The sequence below is a fragment of the Oreochromis niloticus genome, linkage group LG13 (genome assembly GCF_001858045.2).
Source record: "Oreochromis niloticus isolate F11D_XX linkage group LG13, O_niloticus_UMD_NMBU, whole genome shotgun sequence".
Lineage (NCBI taxonomy): Eukaryota > Metazoa > Chordata > Actinopteri > Cichliformes > Cichlidae > Oreochromis > Oreochromis niloticus.
Genome location: NC_031978.2, coordinates 19828558 through 19856400, shown reverse-complemented (window position 1 = coordinate 19856400; position 27843 = coordinate 19828558). Strand labels below are relative to the sequence as shown.

General features: G+C 40.2%; 1 protein-coding gene across 2 annotated transcripts; it reads left to right on the top strand.

Moving 5' to 3' along the window:
* Positions 1-444: 444 nt before the first annotated feature.
* On the top strand, positions 445-26731 carry col21a1 (collagen, type XXI, alpha 1). Of its 2 annotated transcripts, none has more exons than XM_005474076.4 (29): positions 445-490; positions 5953-6080; positions 6208-6762; positions 6931-7096; positions 7188-7416; positions 8355-8525; positions 9770-9847; positions 12145-12228; positions 13424-13486; positions 13897-13950; positions 14037-14090; positions 14181-14234; positions 18039-18092; positions 18183-18236; positions 18313-18366; positions 18736-18789; positions 20265-20309; positions 20403-20456; positions 20528-20581; positions 21617-21670; positions 22224-22295; positions 22591-22626; positions 23230-23274; positions 24778-24810; positions 24901-25047; positions 25154-25208; positions 25291-25482; positions 25562-25639; positions 25768-26731. In XM_005474076.4, the coding sequence occupies exons 2-29, from the start codon at positions 5984-5986 to the stop codon at positions 25953-25955; spliced, it is 2874 nt and encodes a 957-aa protein (XP_005474133.1). In that variant the 5' UTR covers positions 445-490; positions 5953-5983; the 3' UTR covers positions 25956-26731. The 2 variants fall into 2 exon arrangements, with proteins under 2 accessions (XP_005474133.1, XP_005474132.1); XM_005474075.4 differs by lacking the exon at positions 445-490 and adding an exon at positions 1534-1850.
* The last annotated feature ends 1112 nt before the right edge of the window (positions 26732-27843 follow it).

The window sequence follows — 27843 nt, the reverse complement described above, 5'->3', positions numbered from 1 at the left end:
AGATGCAACCTTGTGCGAAGTTTTACTGCTCAACTCCTGATCATGTAGGAGCAGTTTGTAGACAAGCAAACAAACAAACAAACACACAGACAACAATTTTGTGTATAAAAGTGAGATTAATCAAATAAGACTTATTTATTATTTCATGCTTTCCTTAAAACAGCTTATCCTAAGTGTCCTGTGGCATTTATTTGAATAATCTCAGATCAATCATATTTCCAGATACGACCACTGATCCGTTCTAGGTTTCTTCTAGCATAAATACATATGTTCTTCTCTGTGGTTTCTTTGGTGATCATCTCCTGTTGGTTACAAACTAAAGTCCACAGAGACAGGAGATTACTCAGCATTGGAAAGTCTGGTCTCACCAGAAGGCTGGCCACTCCCAGGTTCCCAGCACCACGTTCGTATATGCCTGTGTGATCCACCAGAGTGTGCTGAGGCTCAGGGTCAACAAGGGCGTCATCAGGGAACCACTGCTGCTCTTAGCGTAAGATGACATTTTTATTTTTAGATATTTTATCACTGTGCTGTCTACCAATTTTGTTTACCCTATACAGAGGGGGATAATGTATAGAGTAGTATAAGAAGAATTGTGGAGTTTCCTTTTTAATTCTTGAGGTAATCACAAATGAAGAATAATCAGAAATAGAAGTGTGGAACGCTGGCCTTTTGAAAAATCTAATTTAGTTTTATTTAGCATTACAAATCTTCATTATTACTGGTAATTAACATGATAGGAATCTTACTTTAACTGCTTGAGTACGTCTACTTGTATTAAATAGCTTCAATGAGCTTCACATAATGAAATTAAATGTTAGTATTGCAGTTGTTTCAATGCAAATAAGACATTTTTGAGTTTTTCTTGCATTGTTTTGGCTCTATCTGCAGTTGCAAAGGTTAATTTTATGCTGCACTATAAATCTGTTATGATGCACTGTTCTGTATTTTGCTCTGTGAGTTCCAGCCTGGCACAGATTTACTACTGTATGCCTTTGTCTTCAAGGTAAAGTTTATAAACTGTGTTGTTCTGTACAGTGTGTCAGGCTTTTTGGAGCCTTCACAGAGCCTCTAGCTGCTGTTGTTAGTTGATGCAGAGCAGGCTGCCCTTGAGTACAAACATGATAAAACTTGTTAGTGCGGATCAAAATGAAATCTGCCTGCTCTACAGATAGCAGATTAAGTTGTGCATTTCTAATGACTTCCAGCTGTCTGTGCAGAGAAAAGCACTGCAGTAGATTTTCACACCTTGTTCATTGCCGACTTGTAGAACATGATCTGCTGCCCCTTTGAGTGGTGAATTGGAGTGATGAAGGGGGAATTCAAACAGGGGTAGTGCAAAGCATTGCTGAGCACTCTTGATCCTGGTGAAGGTACCATGAAAGAATACAATATGTGTGACTCAGTGCAGCAAAAGCTGTATGCTGATCCCGTGCTTGTCTTGCATCCAGAAAACTCCATGTTCTCTGGTTATGCCTTAAGCAACAATCCAAACCCTCAACACTTGGAAAGAAGTTCTGTTCATTACTATTATTTTCCCTTTGGACTGTCGGAGATGGGTTGTCTGGTTCACTATTTCATGCTCTCCTTATCTGCTTCTCTTTCCACCCATGGTAATTGAGGGTGGCTGTGGGCCAGTAAAAGTCCGGAGTGAGGGGGGCCGGTTTGAGAGGAAGAAGGACAGAAACAGAGGAGAGCTTCTAGAAAGGGCAGGCTTTCATTCAGCAGTGAAACATGTGCACTTCTCGCGAAATCCACTTTCTGTGAATCTGGGGCTGTGAACAGTATTGATCACTGGCTCTCAATGAGAGGATTAATGGGAATTCAGACAAGTGCTTGGACGCTTACTGGTAACCTTTGACTTCCTTTTGTTGTTTTTACTGTCAGGCAAAAAGTAATTTTGAAGCTTAAAGATGCTGTTGTGCTGTATAGGATTTTTGCGTGCATAGCGAAACAACTGTTAGCTAATTTCAAAGTGTTTGTTTATGATCACTAACATTCACGTGTTGACATGATTTTCATTCTGCTGTGTGTTATAATTTGGTAACATTGCTCAGATTTGACTGCTTAGTTTGGTGTACTAGACTTGTTGCAGCTGCATATTGAAGACATTAAATACGTTATCAGTCCCTTGTTTATGAAACTATCATAAAAGAATGAATGGGATTCATCTCAGGATTTTTTTCCTGGCAATTTCTCTTCTCATAAAATGAATTTTCTGCCATATTTCTCAAATCTTTGCAAACATTCTGTATAATGCACCACTGCACTGCATGTATTGTACTCGTGCACTTACAGATCTAAGAATTGCATGCATGTCAAGCACAGTCATCTTCATAAATAAGTGATGAACTCATTTAAAAATGGGCATGTTTGTTGAAAAGCTATAGGACCTTTATGAGCTAACGTTTTACAACGCATTATTTAACTGTTTGGATTAGTTGAACAGATTTCCATGCAGAACAACTGATAGGGTTTGGCTTTCCCTTGTTGCTTGAAGAATTTGGCAGCAATAAATCCCCTCGATCTTGGCAAGTGCTGCACATGCTGAACAGCAGTTGTTGTTTCTGGAAGGGAACAACATCCTTTAGCCAAATTTGCAGCAGATAGCTTTAACTTCAGCAGTTCACGTGGAGTTAAAATCTGCAGTTGCATTGCATACACTACAGAAACAAGACAAAGAGAAAAATTTGTTCATTTTCCCCCATTGCGAGCTTAGTAATAAAAAGTGGTAACAAGGTCACATTTCAAGTAAGGTGTAATTGTTAAGCTTAAAATATGAGGTCTGATACTCTCATTAGTATCTGTGATGACTCAGTGTGTGTCGCCCACCCTGAACAAGTGAAATGTTATCTGGGGAAACGTGAGATATCATTTGTTCAGCAGCTTTCTGAACAGCATTTCCAGCTGGAGCTAAAGTGCTGCTAAACTAAGCTTCACAAAAATTCTATTAAAGTAGAATAAAATGCAACAAACAACAGATTCAGCACAGAATGAGTGTCTTGTGGTAGCTATTTTAGACCTTTTAAGTTAGTTTTATTTAATCCTCTGCATACCAGCTTCGCTGTTGAGACCACCAAAAACAAAACCTGGAGGTTAATAGCGTCTGTGCTGCCTCCAATAACACAAGAGATCAGCGCGCCAGTGGGATGATTACCTGCAAGATGAGTGCACCTGTTAACTCTGCTACATTATACATGAAGGATGATGGCACGGCACGTGCAACGTTGCTTTTTTTATTCCTCGATGAAGGATGACTCCCTTCATCATGACTACATGTGTCTGGTCACCGTCCACAGCTGGAATTTGACTGTCTGATGGCGCAAATCATTTCCATGTGGCTCGAGCAGAGGTGTAGAAATACTCGGTTTGAGGAAAGTCAGTTGAGGGGAAAGTCATCCTGGCTGGACGCTGCCAGTGAGGGGGTTTTCCAGCAACCTCCTCCAGCTCTCTAGTGGGGGAAAAAATTCTGAGGAAAACGGCTTGCACAACTACGGCAGCTTAACGCCTCCTTCAGCTGGTGTCACTTCCATGCTGACTTTACACAGTGGAAAAACTCAGTCATGTTAAAGAGTGTGACCGCTCTTTGCCCGCACAGGAATAAAAATACTCGAGAGGCCAGGGGTCATATCCTGCTCACTGTGTTCGTTGACCTTCACATGTCCCAATCAAAAGCTTCAAAAAGGTATATGGTCAGTTTTTTCCCATCAAATTCCTTCCACAAGGCCTGAGTCTTTTACTGCATGCGGCATATCTGGTCCTCATTTGTAACCGCTTCCTTTCAGCATGTCAGCAGTTTCTTTCTTTCACGTGTTGGGAACCATTGTAAAAGATGATTTAATAGAAGAGCCACAGAAGCAACACACAATTGTATGTTGCACTCTCTAGATCATTATGCTAAATATGAAAACAAAGCTTTCATCGCTTTACGGTGTTGTTAATACATCTATTAGAACAAACATAATGATCACTGCACTGCACTATAATGCAACAGCATTAGTGCTTACTTGTAAAATATACTAAACAAAATACAGAAATACATATATTTTTGGTATTAAGTACTGTTAAAAGACAAACTCTGCCTTGTGCACTTGCCTTGAAACTGCTTTATTTCAGTATCATTCAATGGCATTGTTGTGCAGGTGGATAAGTAGAGGCTGTGAGGTGAGATCATGATGGAGTTTGTCAATTAGTTAATAAATTGTCAGCACAAGTGAGGCAAATGTAGCAGAGCCAGAAAAGTGATGAATAAGCCGAAGAGAGTTTAAAATAATATGGAAGAAAAACAAAAGTGATTAATCATAAGTGCAAAACACTTTAGCAGGCATCTCCCCAAACTTTCATTCTCTATGTTCATTTCTGCCAAAACTTTAAACATTTTGCCAGAGTGTACAATGACCTTACTCTTAAGAATGACCCACCTGACAACATAACTGCTGCACTTCTTTAGCAGCATGTGGCAGACACCGGTTAACATTTCGCCATGTGCTGATGGGAAAGAAGGAAGAGGAGGAGGGAAAGTGTGGGAGTGAAGCTTTTCTGGGCAGGCGTTCTGTATTTGGGCCAAGGGTGGGCAGAGATTGGCAAATGGCAGCAGATTTGAGGAAACAGCTGATAATCCCACAGGAAACACTGAGCACTGGTTTTCAGAGCAGTTGTGGTCAGAGGTCCAATGAATTGTTTACTTGGTGAAGCTGACAGAGCCATGTGAGGATGTGGTTGATGAGGCTCGAAGGGAAAATGCTTAGGTGTACTGAGGCGGCGGAGGCTGTGTGGTGAGATCGGAAAAATATTGTGCACCACATGAAGGAAGGATGCGAGGGAGATGTGAGAAGATTAGTGGTGCTTATTAGTAAATATGGAATTTCTGGAGTCACGCAGGAATTGTGGCAGCATTGGAGCGAGGAAGTGAATGTAAGCAAATACAGGATAATAGGATTTATACCTGATAACAGCAGTGCGAGTCAGTCATGTCATATTCTGGGTGGCTAGTGAGTAGTGCTGTCAACAGAGCATGATACCCTGTAGCTTTTCCTTTTGCGGTTTAGCACTCTAGGAAAAAGCTTAGTGTGAAAACTTGCCCTGCATTATGTCACAGTTACATTACCTTATGTGTGGCTGATGCCAAAAAATACTTTTTGGGTTAGGGTTAGTGTAACTTTAAGATACCACTAATAGCATTCTACTTTGAATTTAAAGCTGCTCCAGCTAATATTTATTTTTAACGTGAAATAAATCAAGTACCCAGCTTTAATGTGAAAATCTCACTTTCAAGGATGAATTATTAGCTGACTCTGCAGTTTCTCAGCTCTTTGCATCTTTTTAAGGTCATTGTTTTTGTTTTTTCTTCCTACAACTTTATTGTTTCAGTTCATTAGAAACACAGTGTGATATCTGCCTATCATCCCATCTGTTCTCTGCTTAACTCGGGCCTCAACCTAACAACAAAGTTTACAGTATAGTTTCTGATAATGGACCAAGACAGCTTGACGAGACATTGATCTCTAGTAATATCTGTGGTGGAGACAGTTCTAAAAAAGAAAAAGCACAAGTGGATAAACATGAAATGCATAACTCGAGTATGAATCATTAATTCACGCAATTGCCATGAACTCAATGCTGCACAGTTGCTTCTAATTTGCATGTGTACACAAACCTTGAATCATTCATCATCATCATTTTGAAGAACCCATTATGTGGCCAACATCCTTGTCATAACTTAAGGTATTGCACACCCTGTATAATTACCTACATGTGGTTTGGGGGTGGGGGGTGAGCCAAAATAAATGTCAGCCAAGCATTTAATAATAACAATAATAACTGGGAAAACAATAGTCTGAGTCATTAACTTTTTTTCAAGGCAAGAAATACACAGTGACCATGTCATAAATACATGCATTGTCCATTTGTTTTTCCGTGCTACACAAAGCATGTTTTTCCCTTTTCCTGTAGGTGCACATTTGGATCTAGTTACTGCTCCGTAATGGGTTACAAACCAACATCCATGCATTGTGTGTTAAGATGCCTGTGCTTCATGCTTCTCCATTTGTTTAGTGCAGCTCAAGATGAAGACCTAAGAAGTAAGAATGCTTCTGTCTTCATTTATCACATGTAACGCATTGCATATCTAGTTGCTGTTCAACTAAATATGATTTATTAAAACTTTAGTTTTTGCATTGCTAATTGTGCACTTCTTTTCCACTTCAGGTTGTAGGACTGCACCATGTGATTTGGTCTTTATACTAGATGGCTCGTGGAGCGTTGAAGATGTCAATTTTGAAATAGTGAAACGATGGCTAGTCAACATAACCACGAGCTTCAACGTCGGGCAGAGGTTTACCCAGGTTGGAGTCGTCCAGTACAGCGACAGTCCCCATTTAGAAATACCTCTGGGGAAGCACTCCACCAACAAAGACCTCATCAAGGCGATGGAGTCCATTGAATACAGGGGGGGTAACACAAGAACCGGGACAGCTATTGAGTTTGCTACAGACAGACTATTTGGCCTCTCTGAGCGAGCAAGCGTTTCCAGAATTGCTGTTGTCCTCACAGATGGGAAGTCTCAAGATGAGGTTCTGAAAGCTGCTGAGGCAGCGAGGAAAAAAGGAGTAATCCTGTTTGCAATTGGTGTTGGTCCAGAAACAGAAACGGATGAGCTGAGGGACATTGCAAACAAGCCATTTTCAACTTATGTCTTCTCTGTTGAGGACTACAAAGCTATTTCCAGGATCAGGCAGGTCATAAGACAGAAACTATGTGAAGGTAAGCAGCTGTTGATTGTTGTCTGTGTTTTTCTTCTCCAATATGATGATGTCAAATGTGATCAAATGTTACTCTCGTGCTAGTATCAGTGTTTCTTAATATAGTAAAGAACTCCATTTGTCATCCAGCCTCTTGTTCTGTCCTTTTTATTGCATTTCTCTGTTACAGAGACTGTTTGTCCCGCCAGAATTTCTATAGACTCCCGTGATGAGAAGGGTTTTGATATCCTGTTACATTTAAATCTGGCAAAAAAAGCAAAGAAGACTCAAGGGACGTTTTATGGCACTAACGCCTATCAGGTGACGTCTCGTGATGACTTGAGTGAAGCTACACGGTAATTATGGATTCCTTTCATTTTTCTTTATCATCTTAATCTATGACAAAGTATGACACGCTGACCATCTTCTATTTATTCTATTTTTCAGCAACCTTTTTCCCGATGGCCTGCCTCCTTCGTATGTTTTCGTGGCCACATTGAGGTACAAAGGATCAGTGGCAGAAGAGGAGTGGGACCTGTGGAGAGTACAGACACGAGATGGTAAACCTCAGATGGCGGTAACTTTAAACGGTTTTGACCGCACCGTCATGTTCACAACAACCAGCAAGGCACCAAATGGGATTCAGACTGTTACTTTTTCACAACAGACAGCAAAGGTAGGTAACACTGTTGTAAGGCTGTGTCCTCCAAGACAGCTCCAGTTATTTCACAGAAAGCCTGATTTACAAACATGTATTTCAAACATGAGGATGTTCAAGAGGAAGTCAGGCTCATTCAAAACAGTGTTGCATTATGGGAAAAGAGGTAAAGCCCATTTAGAAGCCATGCAAGTGGCTAAAAGTTGGGCGATCTCAGCTTCTAAGGGTTTGATTTGGACCATTTCTGTTTCAATCTGTCTATTGTACCTTTAATAGTTTTCTAGTTTTTAATGATGCTTTTAAGCCGTACTGTGTCATTTATAAGTTATAAGTGCAATACATCGATGAAATGTTCTTTTTTGCTGAAACAGCTGATCAAAATGATGATCTTGGTTCTCACTTTTAGTTCACATCTCAAAACTGCCTGGAAGCAGTTGTACAAATCCTTAAAGTTAAAGTGGAAAAAACATGAATTTCCTAAATGAGTATTGTGAGATTGTATGGTAGTTATGACTGCCAAACAATCCTTATTAGAGTGTGTCCGGGTCAAAATCTAATAGTGATGCCAGCTTCGTATGGCTTGGAAGAAGATCAAACTGTTGCAAAGCAATGTACACAACGTTTTTAAAGTTTACCTGTTATGCTCTTCTTTATATTTTGCCATATACTCACTCACATATTGTTCAAATCCTTCTGTTTGTGAGGGGCAGCCAATGAGAAAAAAACTGTTTTCAGCCAGCGTATCAACTGAGGCGCTATTTAAAGGCCCATTTTACAAAAAAACTCTTTTCGAACTGTGAATCATGCAGAGCTAATCTTCTAGAGTCCAAGAAAAAGAAACAATAATACAGATCTGGCAGTGAGCATAATAGGTTCACTTTTCATGTGTTTATCATCACACTAGGTTGTTTTAATGTGTTTTGGCTATTCTTCTTCTTTTTCTATGATAAATGAAGCTGTTTGATGAGAAATGGCACCAGCTACGTCTGCTGGTCACCGAAGAGGATGTCACTCTTTATGTTGATGACTTGGAAATCGAAAGCTTATCACTGGAGCCCCCTGTTGGCATTTTCATCAATGGAAAAACCCAAGTAGGAAAATATGTCAAAAAGGAAACAACAGTGCCAGTAAGTCTATGAGCATTTGTTTAATGAGTAGCTAAGCAAACTCAGTGCCGATATATGCTTTTAACTAGATCACACAATACCACGCAGTTTACTGCTACCTCCTAGGAGACATGTTTAACTCCGTGGGTGATAAATCCTTGGCAAAAATGAGCCCTTTTGTCCACATGGTCTTATGAATCGTTGTTTTATTTGTCTCAGTTGGCACCATTTGCACTAAAAATGTTGCATTAGTAATAAATCATAATTGTCCTGTGTTGTAATTTGCTCCATAGATGGATATATGGAGGTCAGTTCTCAGTGAGGCAACGATAATCATACTGAAAAGAAGAATAGATGTTTCCTGCACTTTAGTTTCATTCTTATGCTCAGTATAATGGAAAGCAAACAATTGCATGATATAGATGTGCAGGTTTCTCATGTCACCGTTGTGCCACAGTGTTAGTTAATGCAATAAGATTCACCAGAACTAAAACAAGACATGTGAAGAACTGGGAGGCATGAGAAACCCCTTTGTTTTGAAAGAACACCAACTTTTATTCATTCAACATTCCTGGGAATATATTCACATGAACCACAATATTAAACACAGTGAATATTATTCTATGTGCTGATCCATTGTCATAAGGACCATGAATTTTTGAGCCATTTAACAATGTCAGTCATGGTATTACTTCTGGATAAACACACTTGTAACTGAAAACACATTTTTGTAATTGAGCCTTCATAAACACAGAAAGATTAAACCAGCCAATTTACACTAGCATTACGAGTAAAAATGATCATCCAACTAGAAATTATATAATTATATTCAAACCTATTTAGGTTTAAAGTCAATGGTATCATAAAAGCTATGTGTTGATCTGGGGTTTTTTTAATGTAAATTATTATTATTATGCTCACATGGTAACTGAAGTGACGCAGTCCCTGGGACCTCCCGGAGACGTTTCACCACCAGCACAACAAAACCAAATAACCAAATAATGGAAGAATAGCGTAACATCACTGCAGAGCATTTGTGCACACTGAGGGAGGTCTGGCAACATGTAGCAGCTCAGCAGCCAATCAGGGCACTTATTTTTTCTTCAGCAGTTATACAATAGCTGTTACAATTCATTAGTGGCAAAGCAGCGATAAAACTAAAATAAGTATCGCGTAATTGGCCACATATTGCGAACTGTTTGTCCCCAATGTCGGAAGTTTTGTTTCTAACAACAACCGCTTCCTTTTACATTTTTCTTTCCCAGTTTGAAATTCAGAAACTTCGCATTTACTGTGACCCTGAGCAGAACAACCGGGAGACTGCGTGTGAAATACCTGGAGTTGTAAGTATATGAGTCTGCTTGGCCCAACACCTATTTTTCCATCCAAAAGATAACGTACTTTCACCTACTTTTCACCTCTTCTAATTACATCTGCTTCTACTCCTCAATGCGCCCCATGATGGCGCAGCCAAAGATTTCATCATCAGTTAACTCCACACCTCAGACTGTAAAGTGATGCTTTCTTTCCTGTTATTTCATCAGTAGTCCGTTGCAGCGTTACAAGCGAAGGTGTAAGCTCAGCATATTAATTTTAAGACACATCTGTTCATGCACAGAATAATTTGCTGGAGGAGGACCCGTGGCTCAGCTTCAGACATGTTGCACTATATTTTTTATTGCCTGCTGGCTCGAACTGTGTTTGCAAAGCAGTGGCCCGTTGTTGGCTTGGGATTTGCTATAACCGCAAAAGCCAGTGCCAAATAGCTGTTTTTCATGTGAAGCTGTTGGATAAAAATATCAAAAGAGACAAGATGAGAAGCCTAAAATTACAAATGCTTTCCAAGTATCGCTACTTCTCCCCTCTCTCTGTGTGTGCTTTTCGGTGGTTTGTTTGGAATCTCCAGGATTGGTCATCAATTTTCTTTTGAATGGAAGCTCTCCGACACCTACATATCCAGTGTACATACGTATGTAGGCTAGAGCTAAACACAGTGAAGCCGTTTATATCATGTTAACAATTCTATTTTAATATTCTTAGAATTCTTTAAAAAATTATTAAAAATAACAAGAACTATTCATACGTAAGGACAGAGCTGGACTGGGACAAAAAATCGGCCCGGGCATTTTGACTAGAGACCGGCCCCCCAGGTATTATAGGAAAAGCCATAAAGCCTTTGAATGAAAACAGACGCTGTTATCACAGTGATGTACACTGTCTTGTTGGTATATGTATGATTTCTATACATTTTACGTCAGATAAAAACTTTGGTTGTAAGCTTCAGATAATTATTTAATAACAGCTAGACATTTTAAATGAGAATAAGAACGTATTTCTTTGTGCCCCCCTTTCCCTGTTAATGCGCTACCTGGCCCCCTGGCAAAACTTTGCTAGACCCGCCCCTGCACAGTTGCAGCTGTTGTTTAACGCGACATCCACTGGTTTCTGGCTTTCTGGCGCAAAGTGGGCGATAAACAAACAAGAGAGAAAAGCTGATCCGCTGATCATTGATCAGTTTCATGATCATGTTCATTGAAGTAGAAACAGGAGAGGGAGGGGGAAAGAATGAGCGAAGAAGAGGCAGCTGTGCAGCGTAAAGAAAGAATAACTCCAGCTTTGTGTCTTTTTCCATCCTAGCTGAAGTCCGGGACAAACTGTGCTCCTTTTCAGCTCAATACGAAACGCGTAATATTTTCTCTGAATGCGGGACGATTCCGTCTTTTTACGGGACGGTTGGCAACTCTAATAATTAACCTTATGAACAAAATAAAGTTCACTATCAGTAACATCACAGCACCCACCCAGCTGTATAGAAACTCCGTCATGCTAGCTAGTACGCAGTACGAGTTATTGTAACTGACTGTAAAAAGTCAGCACAACGAAAATAAACTCCACCTAAACTTGGTTTATATCTGACCCAGATAGACTGCAGGTCATAACTTCTTACCTGACGTTCAGTTCACCTGACACTCGGACCGGCGGCCGCCTCGGTTCTCTCCTCCTCCTGCCTCCCCTTTCTCTCATCCACCTGCTGTCCTCCACCACTTGCTAATGTTACTGAATCTGTGGAAGCTCCGCGATAGCCACCACCAAACAACTGAGTTATTTTTACACACCGGCCAGCATCTGGCCAATCCACCACCTTTCATTGTTTATACCGTTACCAAAAAAAATAAAAAATCATCGGCCCATAAAAACGAAAAATCACCATCGGCCCACCGGGCAAATGCCCGGTATGCCCGATGGCCAGTCCAGCTATGCGTAAGGATGTTATTTATTCATTGGCTTGAACATAGGGGATCGTAGGGTTTTTCACTTACAACATAGAGCGCCTTGAAGCAGTTGTTGTGATTTGGTGCTATAGAAATAAAACTGAATTGAAATGAATTTTTAAAGCCTGCACTTGTCTTTCACCTTCTGATGTTTGAGAATGTGTTGTTTTTCTCTGTTTTGCATCCTTTGAAGATTATATCAATCTCTCATGTTTTGCAGCTTTAAAGTGGTTTCAAGAAATTGTGATGCATATTTTCAGTTTTAATGAGAAAGGCCAAATAACCCAAAGACTCAACATTAATATCAGAGCTTTGCACGTTATGTTTAGTGTGTGACTGTGATTTCTTGTTATGCTTGGTTATTACAGTGCTGTAATAACCCTGATTGCACTGAACCAACTCCAGAACCTTGTGTTTGCCCTCCTGGACCCCCCGGACAACCAGGAATGAAGGTCAATTTGATTTTTTTCTGTCTCTTTCCTCTCAGTCTTTGCCTTTTGTTGTATTGCTTTGCACACAGTATCTAACCACGAGATCGCTCGGACACCCTGTTGCCCTGTTCATATTAAAAAAGAGCTGAATCTAGTCACGAGATCTTTCTTTGCCTGTGTGCCAGCACTGTGGCAATTTCTATCAAATTTAGCTTTTCTGTTTTTGTGCAGTTTTGCACACAAACAGAAAAATTGACTTTGTTCCTGCTTTGGCATACATTGCTGCCTTGTCCAGCTCCTCAGTGTCCAGACAGCTTGTTAAATATTTGCTTTAAGCTGTAGTGGACTGAAGAGATTAAGTATCACAAAAACAACGTTATCTTTAACAGTGTGAGTTTATGTGTAAACTCAAGAATGACAAACTGTATGAAGGCAGAACTCAAACCTTCCCTCTCTTATAGCTCCGCCTTAGTGAACTGTGTGCATCCTGTAAATGACGAGCACACGTTGCACTTCACCAACAGATCAGATCCAACTTCCCTGTGAAAACAGATTGTGCCAGAAACGGTGCTGAGTGGGAAGTTTTAGCACTTTAAGCTCTTAAACAAACAGTTACCTGCTGAAAACTAACAGTATTATAATTTATGGATGCACCAAGTGGCCTTTTTTTCTCCAGTGAGGCTTGCTATGGTGTGAAAAAGGTTGTCTTGTAAGGACATGTATGGAGTATTGTACTTTTTTTTTCTTAAACCAAACCAGACTGCTGTCAAAGATAAATACTGGGTGCAATGGAAAATTACCAAAGTGGGAAATAAAACCTACATGTTTGCATTTATTGATCACAGGGTATCAAAAAGCCCCGGTCATAAAAGCCTTTATACAAGGACCTCAGAGAGATATTAGCTTGGCAAAAGACTCTCTTTGTTAATGTTTGTGTTTATAAGGTCACCGGTATGCTTTTATTACATTTACTAATAGATCCAAAATGCTGGGAACATTGCTGGCGTGCAGATGTTCTTTAAGACCCCACATGACGCATCTTACGTTAGATAAACAAGCTTGCTAAGCATTCTTTATAGATAAATTAAATCAACGCTGTGAGAAAGTTTACTGTTACCGGAGGTGTGTTAAATGGATTGCTTTACTGCTTTGACACTGCATGATACAGTTTGTTTTAATCACACATGGTTGAATAACATCATTCCACTTTCTTTAGGGAGAGCAAGGAAGCATTGGTATTCCTGGTCAGCCTGGTCCTCCTGGTGCTGATGGTAAGCCTGTGAGTACTACATAGTTCAATATACAAACATAATCACCAACAGCAGCATCCACAACAGCTTTTGAGAAAACCAGTTGAGTATCAGTGTCCAGTAGATCATAACGGTTTCTTCTTATTCATTATATGTGGTCAGGATTGCTTCAGAATGTTAAAACACACTGGTAAATATGCTTATTTTCTTAATTTTCCAGTGGTTAAATAAGAAACATCTTTGCTTATAGCAGCACTGGCAACATGGTGGTGATTTTGTGTGATGAAAACTATCCAAAAGAAAACCACATGTTCTACAGCATGATCAAAAACTCAGAAAAAGCATCTGCCCGCAGCCTAGAAGAAGAGCATGCACACAGTGGAGGGGATTCAGATGTTTAAACAAACGTGTGCATCTCTTGTCTTTTTTTTATTTCAAGGGTATTCCTGGGCTTAGAGGAATTCCAGGTCTGCCAGGTTCACCAGGAATTAAGGTAAATCAATAACCAGTGGATGAAAAATCAGTGATAAGATAAGAGTGTTGAAAATTTAAAGCTGCTTTTGTGTTCCTTGTTTTAAGGGGTCACGTGGACCAGATGGGTACAAAGGAGAGCAAGGGAGGCCCGGTGTTTCGGTAGGAAGGTCAAATAATACATTTGTGGTGTCGTGTATGACTTTGTGGTGACTAATAGACATTTTTTTAAACACAACTCTATTTTTTCAGGGTGAGAGGGGTATTCCTGGATTACCCGGGCCACCTGGACAACCAGGGGAGAAGGTGCTGATGTTATTTATTATTTTCAGCCTCACTTCTATTCATTAATATAGTATCTAGATCCAGTTCATTATATTTCTGTAGAAATCAACTCAAGCATGGAACGTGGGTAGATAAGTGCACGCACTTCCCGCCCACTCTGCTATAGCTGGAAGGGAAAAAAAGAAAAAGAAACGATAGTTAAAAGTAGAAAAACACATTGAATTTTCAAGCTAAATCTTTTTTTTTTATGAGATCAAATGTAGGATTGAGAGGAAATCCCTGCTAGACACATCAACTTTGAACATTGTTGCATCAATCACTCCAGAAGCCATATGTTTTGAAGATAAAGCAGATCCATTGGGAGAGTAAAAAGTACAGCATCTATAGTGTGGAACAAGAGAGCAGAGAGAGCAGGAGGGTCATCGGAGACCTTTTAAATGTGTTCATATTTCCTGACTTTTGTACCGCCATTTCCTAGGAACGTTAAAAAAGAGAACCGGGGGTGCATCTTCTTTCCTCCTGGTGTCTTGTTCACCCCGTGTTGCATCTTCTCCTCGCTTCTTTGTCTATAACTAGAATATATAAGGTAGAGGTGCTAGGACTGGATTACGAGAAGTGCGGTTAATATTTAGTTGCGGATAGACCGCGTGATCTGAGAAACCAAACTAAGAAAACTGATCACGCCTTGACAGAGGACTATATGTGTCACATGGATCTCAGTTAGACATAAACCTCATAATTCTGGAAAAAATACAACTGACTAGCAACCTGCCCAGGGTTTACCCTGCCTCTCATCCCGTGACCGCTGGGAAAAGCACTTTCTGATCTATGACCCTTATTTGGACAAGTAGTGCAAAAATGAATGGATGGAATCTCTAAGCCTTAGATGACAACAAAACCAAGTTATGGAATCAAGACTTACCCACAATAAGTGGTGCATCAGCTAAAAAACAGCTTCCACTGTTCAGTCACACAAATAGAAATTCTGCACGCTGTTATATGATGGGATACATCATATGTAAGCTGAAATGGGCCAGCTACCACAGCAGGTCCAAATAAAAAAATAGAGTAAATTTAAATTTTATCCAACAACAAGAAAGTCTGGAAATCTTCCTTGGAAAGACATTTTTCCTAGAAATGCGCCGTCAATTAAAAGCAAGCGAAGCCTAAGCGATCCAGCATTTTGTGCATATTCAAAAACTGAAACAGCAACAACAGACACAGCAGAGTCCCTTTTATGTTCATCTGAACAGCATTTTGTGTTTAGCATTGCTTTAAAGTTCAGTGAGTTAATGCAGCTGCTGCAAACTGCATCATTTCTGTCATATCATCAGTCATCAGTGGGACCACAGGGGCCCCCTGCTATTTGGCTGAAGGGGAGAACAATTCAAGCACTTAGTGTTGGTCTAAAAACTTCTCTCAGCTGGCTGCTGACACTTTTCTGCACCTGGAGTAAATCCTCCTGTGCCATCTGTCCTGGACACATGTGTCGAGGATGTATCACATTAGGTATTTACAAGTTGCTGGACGATTTTCTTGATAAGCAGACACTACACTAAGGACCAGGACCAGGAATTTATTTATTTATTTTATCCCATTTCCAGCGCTCTTTTGAAATCCCATAATTGGACCTCTACTTGCATTACATTCTTCTGGCAGACATCTTTGTCCAAAGCGACTTACAAGAAGTGAATTTTAACCTTTAGTGGAGTAAAAGCTAAATATCATCCAAATGTGGGAGTACCTCTTTTATAAACAAAGTGCTAAAAGATTTTTGTGTTATGTAATTGGTTTGGTTTGGTTTGTTAGGTTGCTTGCAGGACTGCTCTTAAAGATATTCATGAACATTTTAGCAGAAGTAGGGTCTGCCCAGATTATAAGTAATAAGGGGTTTGGAGTCAGTCTAAATATGAGTCTAGATCCAGGAACCTTTGGAAGAATTCTTTACCATAATGAGAAATAGAGAAAAACCAAGAAACATCGTCTCAGTATCACAAACTAGTCCAGATCCAGATATCTTTCTGGATCCAGGGATTTAATTCATGGATGGTGTGGAGGGAATTTTTCAACCTTGGCAGAGGCATACAGTCTTGGATTGCTATTGTTGAGTAAGAGGTAGCAGAGGTAGTCTGAAAAAGTGGTTTTTAGTCTCCGTCAGAAGATGGACAGAGGGTTTTCTGACCTGGCTTCACTGAAGGACATTCCACACACATTGTGAGGCCAAAACAGTGAAAAGAGCATTATTGAACTCCATGCATGAAATCCACTTAGCTGTGGGAGAAAGAATAAATAATATATATTGAATTATTACCATTTGGCAATCAGCCTTAAATAGTCTAAATTAAACTAGCAAACCAATTTTCCCTTCATGTCTGGGTCAAAAGGCGTTTCCACTCAGCTATTGTTCTGTTTCCAATGCAGAACAATAGCCGAAAAACCTTTCTTAGCAGGGAGCTACGAAAGCTTTTCTTTAGGTTCCTCCCTTTGCAGAATAAACTGTTTTCTTTGGATACAAACATGTTTCAATCTGCCTTTTCAAACTATTCCCATATAGTAAGACCACCAAGGGTGCAATCTTTTTTTCCTGGCATAGAATGTAGAGAACAGAAACATGAGATGTCTGCCAAATTAAGCCAGGAGAACATAATTCAAGGTTATGTTTGTGTATTTGCAGTCTGTGGTAGTTGTTCATGGCCACAGTCATTCATCACCCTTCAATGAACAATTTGTTGCTAATTATGTGGGCATCCAGCCTGTGATATTGATCTCTGTAGTTTATTAACACTGTAACTACAATGGTGGCATTCATTTCAGCAGAAATCAATGAAAACCGCAGTCCAGCTTAGAAAGTAAACACACCTGTTAGCACGAGCCCCATTTCAAAAGCTTTCTGCAAGTCACCGGTCAGTCAGCTTATAATGCTGTCTCCAAGACTGTCCTTCTTTTACGCTCTGTGTTGTCATATAGGTTGGCACATCTTAGCATTTACAAGTAAAACAACCCACAATTTATCAAAACTCACTGCAGCATGAAGACCAAAAACGAGCTTCTGTGAATGCTTCTTTAATCCCTCTGCCATAGCTCATTTGATATCCATTGCAAACAAGATTACAGTAGTATAGCCAGGGAGATTTCTGATGTGTGTTTTGAGACAGTTGAGTATGAGCATGCTACTGGGTCGTGTTTATTAAGTGAACAACAAATGGGGCTCAGACAGAAAGAGAGAAACTTCTACACTTTTCCAATGGTGTTTTTTGCATTCAGCATATTTTTGCAAACAGAATCTCAACAAAAATGTCGCCCACCAAAGTCACTGAGTCAGCCAGTAACAAATGTCATCTTGGTATTGCACTATACAGTAATTTGTTCCTTCTTGAGGCCATTAGCATAGTTTTGAATGCAGAAAAACAAGTGATGCAATTCCTCGTTTGTTCCAAAATCACGCGTTTTTCCTTCTAAATATGTGATAATCCAGTGACGCATTGTTCCCTTAACTTGGCAACGCATAACAGAAACTTTGCTAATGTCTAGTTTTCGGTCAACAAGTGCAAATTTAAAAATATCCAATGATGCAATACAATATGCCACTCCCTGAAGTTTCAGTCTAAATAGTCAAGTTCACTGTTTATCTAGGAAACAGAAAAGACCACTGCTGCTGCATATTTGTGACAGCGCAGACTTTACTATGAAGTTCTCTGTCTACATTATGGGCCTCAGATTAACAAAAAGTTCTTTGCTTTTTCATCAATTTATATCACAAACAAGTCTGATACTGTAAAGCAGATGTTGATACACAGCTGTCTGAAGGTGAAAATCTTTCCTTAGGGTACACAAGGGACCCCGGGAGTAGCAGGGTTACCAGGAAAAACTGGACAAGTGGTACGTGTGCACACAATCCTGAAAGTAGTGCAGAGGTTTAAACATGAAATATGCATGCTTTAACTGGATGATTGTCTGCTCTATTTTCAGGGAGAAAAAGGAAGTATAGGACCTCTTGGGCCACAAGGTCTTCTGGGAGAACCTGTATGTATAAAACAACCGAGAATCAACTCACAGCCCATCATAATTGTGTATATTATATAATTTTCTATGATTTCAGGGCCTACCTGGGAGAGATGGAAAGGATGGATTTCCAGGAAGACCTGGTCAAAAGGTCTGTTTGTTGTGACAGTGTAGTATGTTACAAAGCTCATTCAGGGATTAGGGGAATAATAGAGACACGAGGTTGGATGAGTGCACACACTCCTAAAAGACTTAGCTGTTCCCCTATGTTGTGCTGTTGACGTTTGGCAACCATGGAAATTGAATCATGCATAACCAAGTGTCCCTCTTGTCCTTTTCCAATTCCCAGCTTTTGTAAACATCGAGCATGCAGTTCACATTTTAAATAGATGTCGACTGACTGACTCAAATTGACTAAAATGTCGGGCTGTGATTGAACTGGCATGTAGGTGTTGAATTGAGGGCTTCTAACTATAAATTTTGATGAAATTAAATGTCAGTTTTTTTCAAATGTATTAAGGGAGAAGCTGGAGCCAGTGGTATTCCTGGTACTGACGGAAGGGAAGGCCATCCTGTGAGTCATAAACACACACATAGACAGTGCTGATCAAAGGTTTGGTATTTTCCAGGTTGCTTAAGATGCTGCTATTGTCTTGCAACTTTAATTGGAGTCCTAGACATTGAAGACTTGCATGAATATCATATAGTTTTTTGATTTGAACTTTTTAGCAAAGCATTTTGAACCAGAAGTGCAGAACATTGCAACTGTGGTACATTACATAATGCTTTACAAATGTTTTAGCATGAAATAATAGTAGAAACATACAAAGAGAAGAGTAAAGTAGGCCAATACAAGAGCCGATTTCACGGATCATGCAGGTTTGCACGTATAATCTTTTTTGGTGTATGAAGACTGCAGTGTTAACACACTGTCAGTACAAAGACTACCCCTGACAGGCAGTAAATTAGGGGTATTTCCCCTGTAGTTCATCCCAGGATAACCCTGTTATGTAACAAACAGACTCATGCAGTGAAAGTAACTCATCGGGGGAATGCTGTGGCGCTCTGGCAAATCTGTTTTAGGAAGAAAGTCTTTCAACTGGGCAGCCACCCCACTGATCATGATTATAAGCCTCGTCCAAACTTTTGCGATGGGTCTGCAAAAGATGACTCAGTTGCTCCACAAGGCTGTAAGCCATTTTCCCCCACCAGAACAATAGCGCTAGCAACGTATCCAAGGAGGCAGGATTAGAACTGCGCTTCCTCAAGTTAAAACAAGATGCAGTTCTTCTTTGTAGGTCCCAACAAGGGGATTTCTTCACGTGTTGGAGAGGACTGTGTGTTCACGGCAACACTATATACTCTCTCACTGCCTTCCTATCCCATTTGTCCTCTATGCACACTGAAACTTCAGTGTAAGGCAGCATCTGAAAGCATTTATTTAAGCAAAGATAACTGAAACACAAAAAAGTATAGTAATTGCTGCACGCTGACCTTAAAAAACTTTCAGTGCATTAAACCATTCACTTAAAAATTATTGCATTTATCTGCAAATACAGTGTATTTAACTGAGGTTCGGCCGAGGCACATAGGGTTTTTCCAGGGATCTATGTGGTTTAGTTTAAAGAACAAACTTAAATTGCAGGAAATAGTTTGATTTGGGGGTGATTACATTTACTAAATTGTTACTTGCAAGAATTTAGCCTCAAAAAAAGCCTCAAGCTACTTTACTCTGCTTCTCATGTAAACTAACCAACCACATCTGGGAAGCATAACATTTTGGTAGGCATTTCTCCATCCACAAGGACTAGATAATGTTTTTTTTATGGAGAAAATAACAAAAATTGCTACTGACACGATGAAATGATCATTTCACAACAATGGTAAGGCATAAAGTCAAATGGCGCCTTCAAAACATAGAATTTTATAAAAAAAATGCAATTTCTGTTTCTTACAATGCAAATCTGTAGCACTGATAGTCATATTGTCTTCTTTGCATTATTAAATATACTAACTGGAACACCACGTTGTATGTGTCGTTGCTCTTAGGGTATCCCTGGATTGCCTGGAAATGCAGGCCTGGATGGACAAAAGGTAAGAGCTCCTAATGTATGTGCAAAGCAAACTCAACAATGGTTTTGCTTTATTAATTATGACTATGTTTGACTGACAAAATTCTCATTAAAGGGGGAAGTTGGTGAGCCTGGACCTAGGGGCTTTAAAGGAGCAACTGGACCACCTGTAAGTTAATAGCTGTTCTTGTTTATGTTTGATCTGAAGAGTTAGCAACACAGTTTTGCCCTCTTTTGCAGGGTGAAATGGGATTACCTGGTGAACCGGGTTTGCAAGGACCGATCGGACCGAAGGTAATGATTTACGCCTGTTAGAACATCATGTTTGAGCTTCTTCAAACAGCTGTGATGAAAAGCTAGAATGAACTTAGTAGAAATAATGGCTGACTTTGATCTTACCAACAGACACTTAATACAGGATAAACTATGAGGTTAATGTGAGTTTATCCCCCTCCATAGCCCTCGGGCTGTGAATGCACTAGTTAAAAGTGTGACACAGAGAAATCAATAACTTAAGATTAATCCACATTAATCCATGCTTGCATTAGTGAGCAGCAAGCTGCAGGCAGAGCCTGTCTTGATTGAAGTTGTCTTCAATTACAATGCAGTGCAGCTGCCTCCAAGTACAGCAGATCAGTATGGCATGATGTCATGCATCAGTATATATATTGTCCAGCCGATACTAAATGAATTGCAGCACATGATCACATTAGTTTGGATAATGTTGAAACTTTGATGCTTTCTAAGCTTTGAGGAAAAACAAGAAAAAGTACTTGGCCGGCAGCATCGCATGTTTTGTTTGGTCACTGTTTTGCTATAATACACTTTAGAACAAGTAACGATCTTCTGGCCTCACCAGTGGAGCTAAATTAAGCAATGATCAGGCCCTAGTGCTTTCGTCAGTGGAATTTTAGTGGAAATGTAAGCAGTCTGGGCTTGTCTGGTCTGGACACGCTGTCTCCTAATCATTTTTCATTAGCTGATCTGCTTTTAACAAGCCAATGCGTATTGGTAAATGGCACACAAGTGAAAACGTAGTTTATGGACATGCAGGCACTACTTTGATTTTATGGCTGAACTTCAGACTGCAATTACAGAGGCTTGTTCAGCTGGAAAAGAAAGCACCGACTAGACACAATTAAACTTCAAACTGCACAATCCCCAAACCTCATGAAAGTATGCTCAAACTATGGCATGCATCACTGAAAATGAATTATGATAAGAAAGTGAAAATATCAGCCACACTCCAGTTCATAATAGGATGCGGTTTGGATGCTATCTCATTGTATTCTTTCTGCAATCTAAAATGTGTTTTATCTCTTAATTAAGGGGAATATGGGTGAAAGAGGAAGTCCGGGCATAAAAGGCACACCGGGGCTTGCGGTATGTTACCATTTAAATATGAACCAGATGAGCAAGTTCTTTTGGAAGCTGATAATTAATGCAGTATATAAATCAAAACCACAGTACACACTGATTAGCCACAACATTAACTACAAACCACACTGACAGGTAAAATACATTATTTTCCTTTATTTAAAATGGAATGTTCTAGTGGGAAACATTTGGCATTTAAACTTTGATGCATGCTACATACCTAAACAGTGTTACAGACCACAAAGGCAGACAATGCACCCTGCCACACCACAAACACTGATCAGGAACTGCAAAAAGAAAATGACAAACTCCTATAGAAACTCCTCAGCTGCAAAACACATTGAATACCACAGTATGACCCCACAGAGGCCCCACTCAGTAATCCAGAAGTTCTACAACCCTGTGCTAGACCCTACAGGACACCCTGACAGGTTCTAAGCCAGTGTTCTGAAGGGTCTGGTTATGATGTTCTGGCTGAACAGCATCTTTCTTAAATAACAGTTATTTCTTTTGTTTGCTTCCATTTTTAACTACTGGGTTTAACTGAATGCTTTTAAAGGGCAGTGCAGGGCAACCAGGAAGTCCAGGTCAACCAGGGCACCCAGGCATGCCAGGAATGAAGGGAAGCAAGGTATTTCTATGATCTGTTTTTGTTGATATTACCAGAATTTTGACATCTAGTCAGGAATTCAAAGTATTTTCTTGATTTGAGGTCAGGGTTAAGTCTGTTTAGATTGTGAAATTTAAGTCCATGGTCTGCAGAAATGGCAGTTATAAAAATGACTGCACACTCATATCAATTAGCCGTAAAAAGACGCTACAAAAAGTCTGGTGTTAGTTTTCTTTTTGTGAAATGCACAGACTTTAGTGTGTCTAACTTTAAAAGCATGTTATGAAATGAAACTCTGCCTTTGTTGTTTTCACAGGGACAGAGGGGGAATCCAGGTGAAAGGGGCGACATGGTAAGATTCAAGACAAAATTATATTGCACTCAGCACAAGTTAAGCAGATCATATAATGGTTAGAAAGTTGACAACACAACCTCTGTTTTAAATTAGCGCAACATCACCTTTGGGTGTTGGATTAAGATTTGCTTCTGTCCAAAAACAGCAATTACAGTGAAACTGTGGAACCTCAAATCAAACGTCTATTCCAGGCTTGTGTCTGCTGTCTGGAAGGATGAACCTTTCTTGATGGAAGGTTTTTTGGACATAGAATTCATAATAGTTCAGTTTACTAACATACTTACAAATTATTATTATCACATCTTGTATCTGGATTTGAAAACTTTCACGTCAGCTTTACTTGCTCTTTCTCTGAACTATTCTGGGATTTAAACAAGTCTTTTTTTAATTTAAGCAATGCTCATGAGAATGAATTGGCTACACTGAACCACATTAAAACCCAATACTACTATAAATATGTGTCATTCTTCCCGTTTTGAGTGGAATTTTTAATGGACAGCACCATCTACAGTACTTTGCATATACAGCATTGGCTGGAGTCTGAAATGTGATTTTATGTGCTTTTATAATCTAATGTTGACCTAATGATTTCCACACCAGGGGATGAAAGGTGAAAAAGGAGAGCATGGGCGGCCGGGGGGTGTGGTGAGTTAATTTTAAAAGGCTTTGTTACATCATAACTATGTAAAGTGGACATTTGTAAGAAAACAGTTTCTGGTAGAAATGCATCATTTAGCATCACTGATTCATGGCCAAGTCCACCAAAATACTTACTTCGCTGGGTATTGAGATTTAATTAAATTTGGGCAAGAAAATTAGTACATAATATCTTTTCTTCAATGCCTCCAAAAATCAGATTATCTGTCTATATTTTGGAGTTTGATCCCTATTATTTTAGTATTTTTTTTTTTTTTTTTTGCATAATCCTAAACACACAAATGCTAATAACTGGTGAGTAGTGAGAACTATAATAATAAATGTCAATTACAGTGTGTCTGTGAAGGTTCTCAGTCATCCAGGTCATCGTAGTTTAAGGAGCTTGGAAAGAAAAGCGTCTGGACTTCTTTGAGTTGCTTGAAGACGTTTCACCTCTCATCCGAGAAGCTTCTTCAGTTCTAAGGGTCAATGGTGGAGAGTCCCAGATTTAAACCCAGTGGGAGTTTCCCCCCAAAGAGGGACAAAGGACCCCCTGATGATCCTCTACCTAATCACATGAGCCAAGGTGTGAAAGTGGGTGTGGGTCCCAATCAGCCAGGGTTTCGTGGGATGTCGTGTTTGGAGAAAACTCTCCTGAGTTTCTCTGATACACCGGCTACATAGGGGATGACAATGTTGTTGCGTCTGTCTTTCTTATCCTCCCTCCCTCCCATCCCAGTGTACTCAGACAGAAACTGGTTCACCCGAAAGACAAAACTCCTAAACACAAACTTAACAATGTGGTGTATGCTGTACAGTGCAGCGAGGAATGCCCAGACCTCTACATCGGAGAGACCAAACAGCCACTTCACAAGCGCATGGCACAACATAGAAGAGCCACCTCCACGGGACAAGACTCAGCAGTCCATCTGCATCTTAAGGATAAAGGTCACTCTTTCGAGGATGCCAACGTTCACATTTTGGACAGAGAGGACAGATGGTTTGAAAGAGGAGTGAAAGAAGCCATTTCTGTCCACTGTGAGCGACCATCTTTGAACAGAGGCGGTGGTTTACGACACCAACTGTCTGCCATCTATAATCCAGTTTTGAGATCCCTTCCCAGACACCTTAACGCCCACTCACATCCTGGGCCATCTGACCTCAGGAAATCACATGATAGGGTGGGGCCAGGTTTCACAATGAGCTCACCCGAAACCCTGGCTGATTGGGACCCACACCCACTTTCACACCTTGGCTCATGTGATTAGGTAGAGGATCATCAGGGGGTCCTTTGTCCCCCTTTGGGGGGAAACTCCCACTGGGTTTAAATCTGGGACTCTCCACCATTGACCCTTAGAACTGAAGAAGCTTCTCGGATGAGAGGTGAAACGTCTTCAAGCAACTCAAAGAAGTCCAGACGCTTTTCTTTCCAAGCTCCTTAAAGTCAATTTCAGTGCTTTCAAAATATGTTTTATCATCTTTTAAAATTTTTATGATTACTTTGATTGACAGGGATCATCTGGTCCAATGGGTCTGAAAGGAGAGGTATGTCAAGCTTAATAAAGCAATTACCTTACCTCAGTGTAACATGAATAATAACTAGTATTACTAATACTGGGGTGGTATTCTTGCCAGAAAGGGACAGCAGGGGATCCGGGGCAGAGAGGTCAAGAAGGTCAAGCTGGAAGACCTGGACAGCCAGGTCAGTCAGGCCAACCGGGCCCCCGGGGGCTGAGGGGAGATATGGGCCCCCCTGGCCCACCTGGACCCGAAGGAAGATATGTACGTGTGCCTTATACTGTACTAACAACTCGTTAGTAATAGATTTTTTGTAATCATGTTATGTATAACTGAGTGGTTGGTCATGGTCTATCACTTTATATTGCAGTTAAGTACAATGTCAGACAATCACATTCGGCAGATATGCAGAGAGATTCTTCAGGGTACGTATCATTTTAAACTACCTGCTGAACATTTTTTATGTATTTTCCCCAAATGAAATCATGTTATTATCAATCCTTCCAGCTGAGCTGCCTCTATTGATGCTGAGCAATCAGCAGAGTAGCTGTACCAGGTGTCAAAGTCAGCCTGGATCTCCTGGTCCTCCAGGTCCAATGGGGCCCCAGGGAATCAGAGGTCTTCCTGGGCTTAGTGGTTCTAGGGGACTGCCAGGCCACCCTGGTCGGCCAGGGTATCCTGGGATTAATGGTCTCAAAGGTAAAATAAATGTCAGGTTAGTCACACATCCTAAAACTCGTCTGGACAATTGCTCTAACAAGGACACTTGTGTTGGCAGGAGAACCAGGTTTCAAAGGTGAGAAGGGGAGCCCTGGTCGGGTCATGATTGGAGACCAAGGGCCTCCTGGACCTCCAGGTAAAGAACATCACAGTTTTAATAGCCATTCATTTGATAAGGTCGTGTAAAAGCACTTTAAGTGGATATCTGGTATTTAGCTGTCAGCTGTGTTCCATTGTGGTTGCTTGTTATTTATATCTCCACAGGTCCAATGGGGCCGCAGGGATATGGTAAACCAGGTACTCCAGGTAAACCTGGGCCCCCTGGTCAAAACGGCCCAGAGGGTAAAAGTGGTAATCCTGGCATCCCTGGTGAGCCTGGGGTGTGCGATCCATCCATGTGCTATGGTAGCATGATGAGGCGGGATTCTTACAGCAAAGGCCCAAACTATTGACATAAGGCAGCGTCACTGCAGGCACCAGTATAAAGCTGATGCAGAACAGATATTCTCAGGAAGATCTCACCATTACAGTTCCTCTCTGACATGGAAACAAAACGTACCTCTTCTGACACCGTTTATGTGACACCTTTTATGCATCCCAGTTTCTTTGATGGTATTTTGTATTATTAGTCAGATGCCTTAGAACATTCTTTGAGAATTTAATGGTGTTAAGAGGATTAATGATTGGCTCCAGTGAATACCTCTTATCCAAGCACCTTGTATGAGGTGTCAAATGTGCCAGCCATGTAACGCACAGTACTCACTGCATTTAAGCTAACTACGCATACATACAGACATATGCACACCATCCATGAACACACTACAGCTAACAGTTTGACGGATATCTGGGTTTGTGTATAGGTAGGAAATGTAAGTGCAGTGCCTGTCGTATTAGGTGCGGTGTACCAAACGCCAGCAAGCTTAAATGTCTAACCAAGATTTTATTGCATATTAAGAAAGCTTATTATGGTTTTCCAACACAATCTTACCAAATCTTCTGCTTTGCTGGCAAAACACATACACCTGTTTACTGTTTGAACCTTATATTTAATCTCGATGAAGAGACAAATTCATAATTAGAACTAATGAGCACACCTTTGAGTTTGAGGTGTTCGTCAAATCTGCTGTTGTCTGAAGCTGTTGGCATTTAATAAGCTCACAGGAAGGACCCATGTGCACGTGCATGTGTATGTGCAGATTACACATACAGTCAGTTCTGTTGAACATTATTTACTTGTAACCTTTCAATTCTTGTGAACGCCACACCTAAATAAACCCACCATTTCCAGTGTGACACCTAAGCTGTATGTGTATAAGGCCTGTGTGTACATTGTGAGTCTGTGCAAATTGTTGGTGAATGCTAACTGAATGGTGAATGTTTGGTCACTTCTTAAGTAGGCGCTACTAAAGCATTTGACTGCAGTTGGCTGACATATTTGACCCCTAATAATCTTGAAGTTTGTACTTACACTAAGTCCCTGTGGCTGGTACACTTTCTTATATTGCCCCCTTGTGTTCCTTCACTGCATGTCGCGTTATCAGCTTTTACTGCACATAGAGCAGGTGCCACATGTTCCACTAAAAACAGAACACCAAAAATCAACACACATACACACACATGAAAAAAACAATGATGATTTGTGATGAATTATCACAGAAATTAACACGTTTCAGCGCAAAACTGTGACTTTGATTGCCTCTCGCTGAGTACTCACTCCTTGAAGTTCATAAAGCATTCAGATTGACTTTTATGCATGAAAACTTTTTACAAAACAGATCACCCCGGTTCTATTGCAATACTTCTTCATTCATTGCCATGTCTTATTTGATCTATATTTAGGATGTAATATATATATATATATATATAAAATGTGCCATCTATGAACAAACCAACATTTTAGTTTCACATTTTAATCCATTTATGTTCCCCCAGCTTACCTTTCATTACTGTAGCAGGTATTTTATTTTTTTATTTATAAGAGAGGCACATCACATTTCAGCAGTGACCTCTCTTAAACATCTTTTGTAATGTTATTATTTGGTGTGAAGGTATGACTTTTGCCATTTTTTTTCTTTTTTAAAAACTAGAATTAAAAAAATCTTTTAAACAATTTGTGAACTTTGTTTGGCCCTTGCTGTCCTGTCTCTGAACTTTACGCGTTTATTTCTGCTCTCCTATCACATCACTGATCTCATCTTTCACATGGAAATCGTGGGTGTGGTTTGCACTTGGGAGAGTTTCCAGTCATAGTGAAGCATCAAAAGGGGATTAAGTGCGGTGATGGGTTTGGAAGAAAAAAGAGAAAGAGAGATCATCGCATGGCTCGTCGAGTTAGGACAT

Bases quoted from the DNA above. Each gene is read 5' to 3' on its own strand.
- col21a1 (XM_005474076.4), top strand. From the start codon at position 5,984: ATGGGTTACAAACCAACATCCATGCATTGTGTGTTAAGATGCCTGTGC. The intron at 18,790-20,264 runs GTGAGTCATAAA...CGTTGCTCTTAG, and splicing joins ACGGAAGGGAAGGCCATCCT to GGTATCCCTGGATTGCCTGG. The intron at 20,582-21,616 runs GTAATGATTTAC...CTCTTAATTAAG, and splicing joins AAGGACCGATCGGACCGAAG to GGGAATATGGGTGAAAGAGG.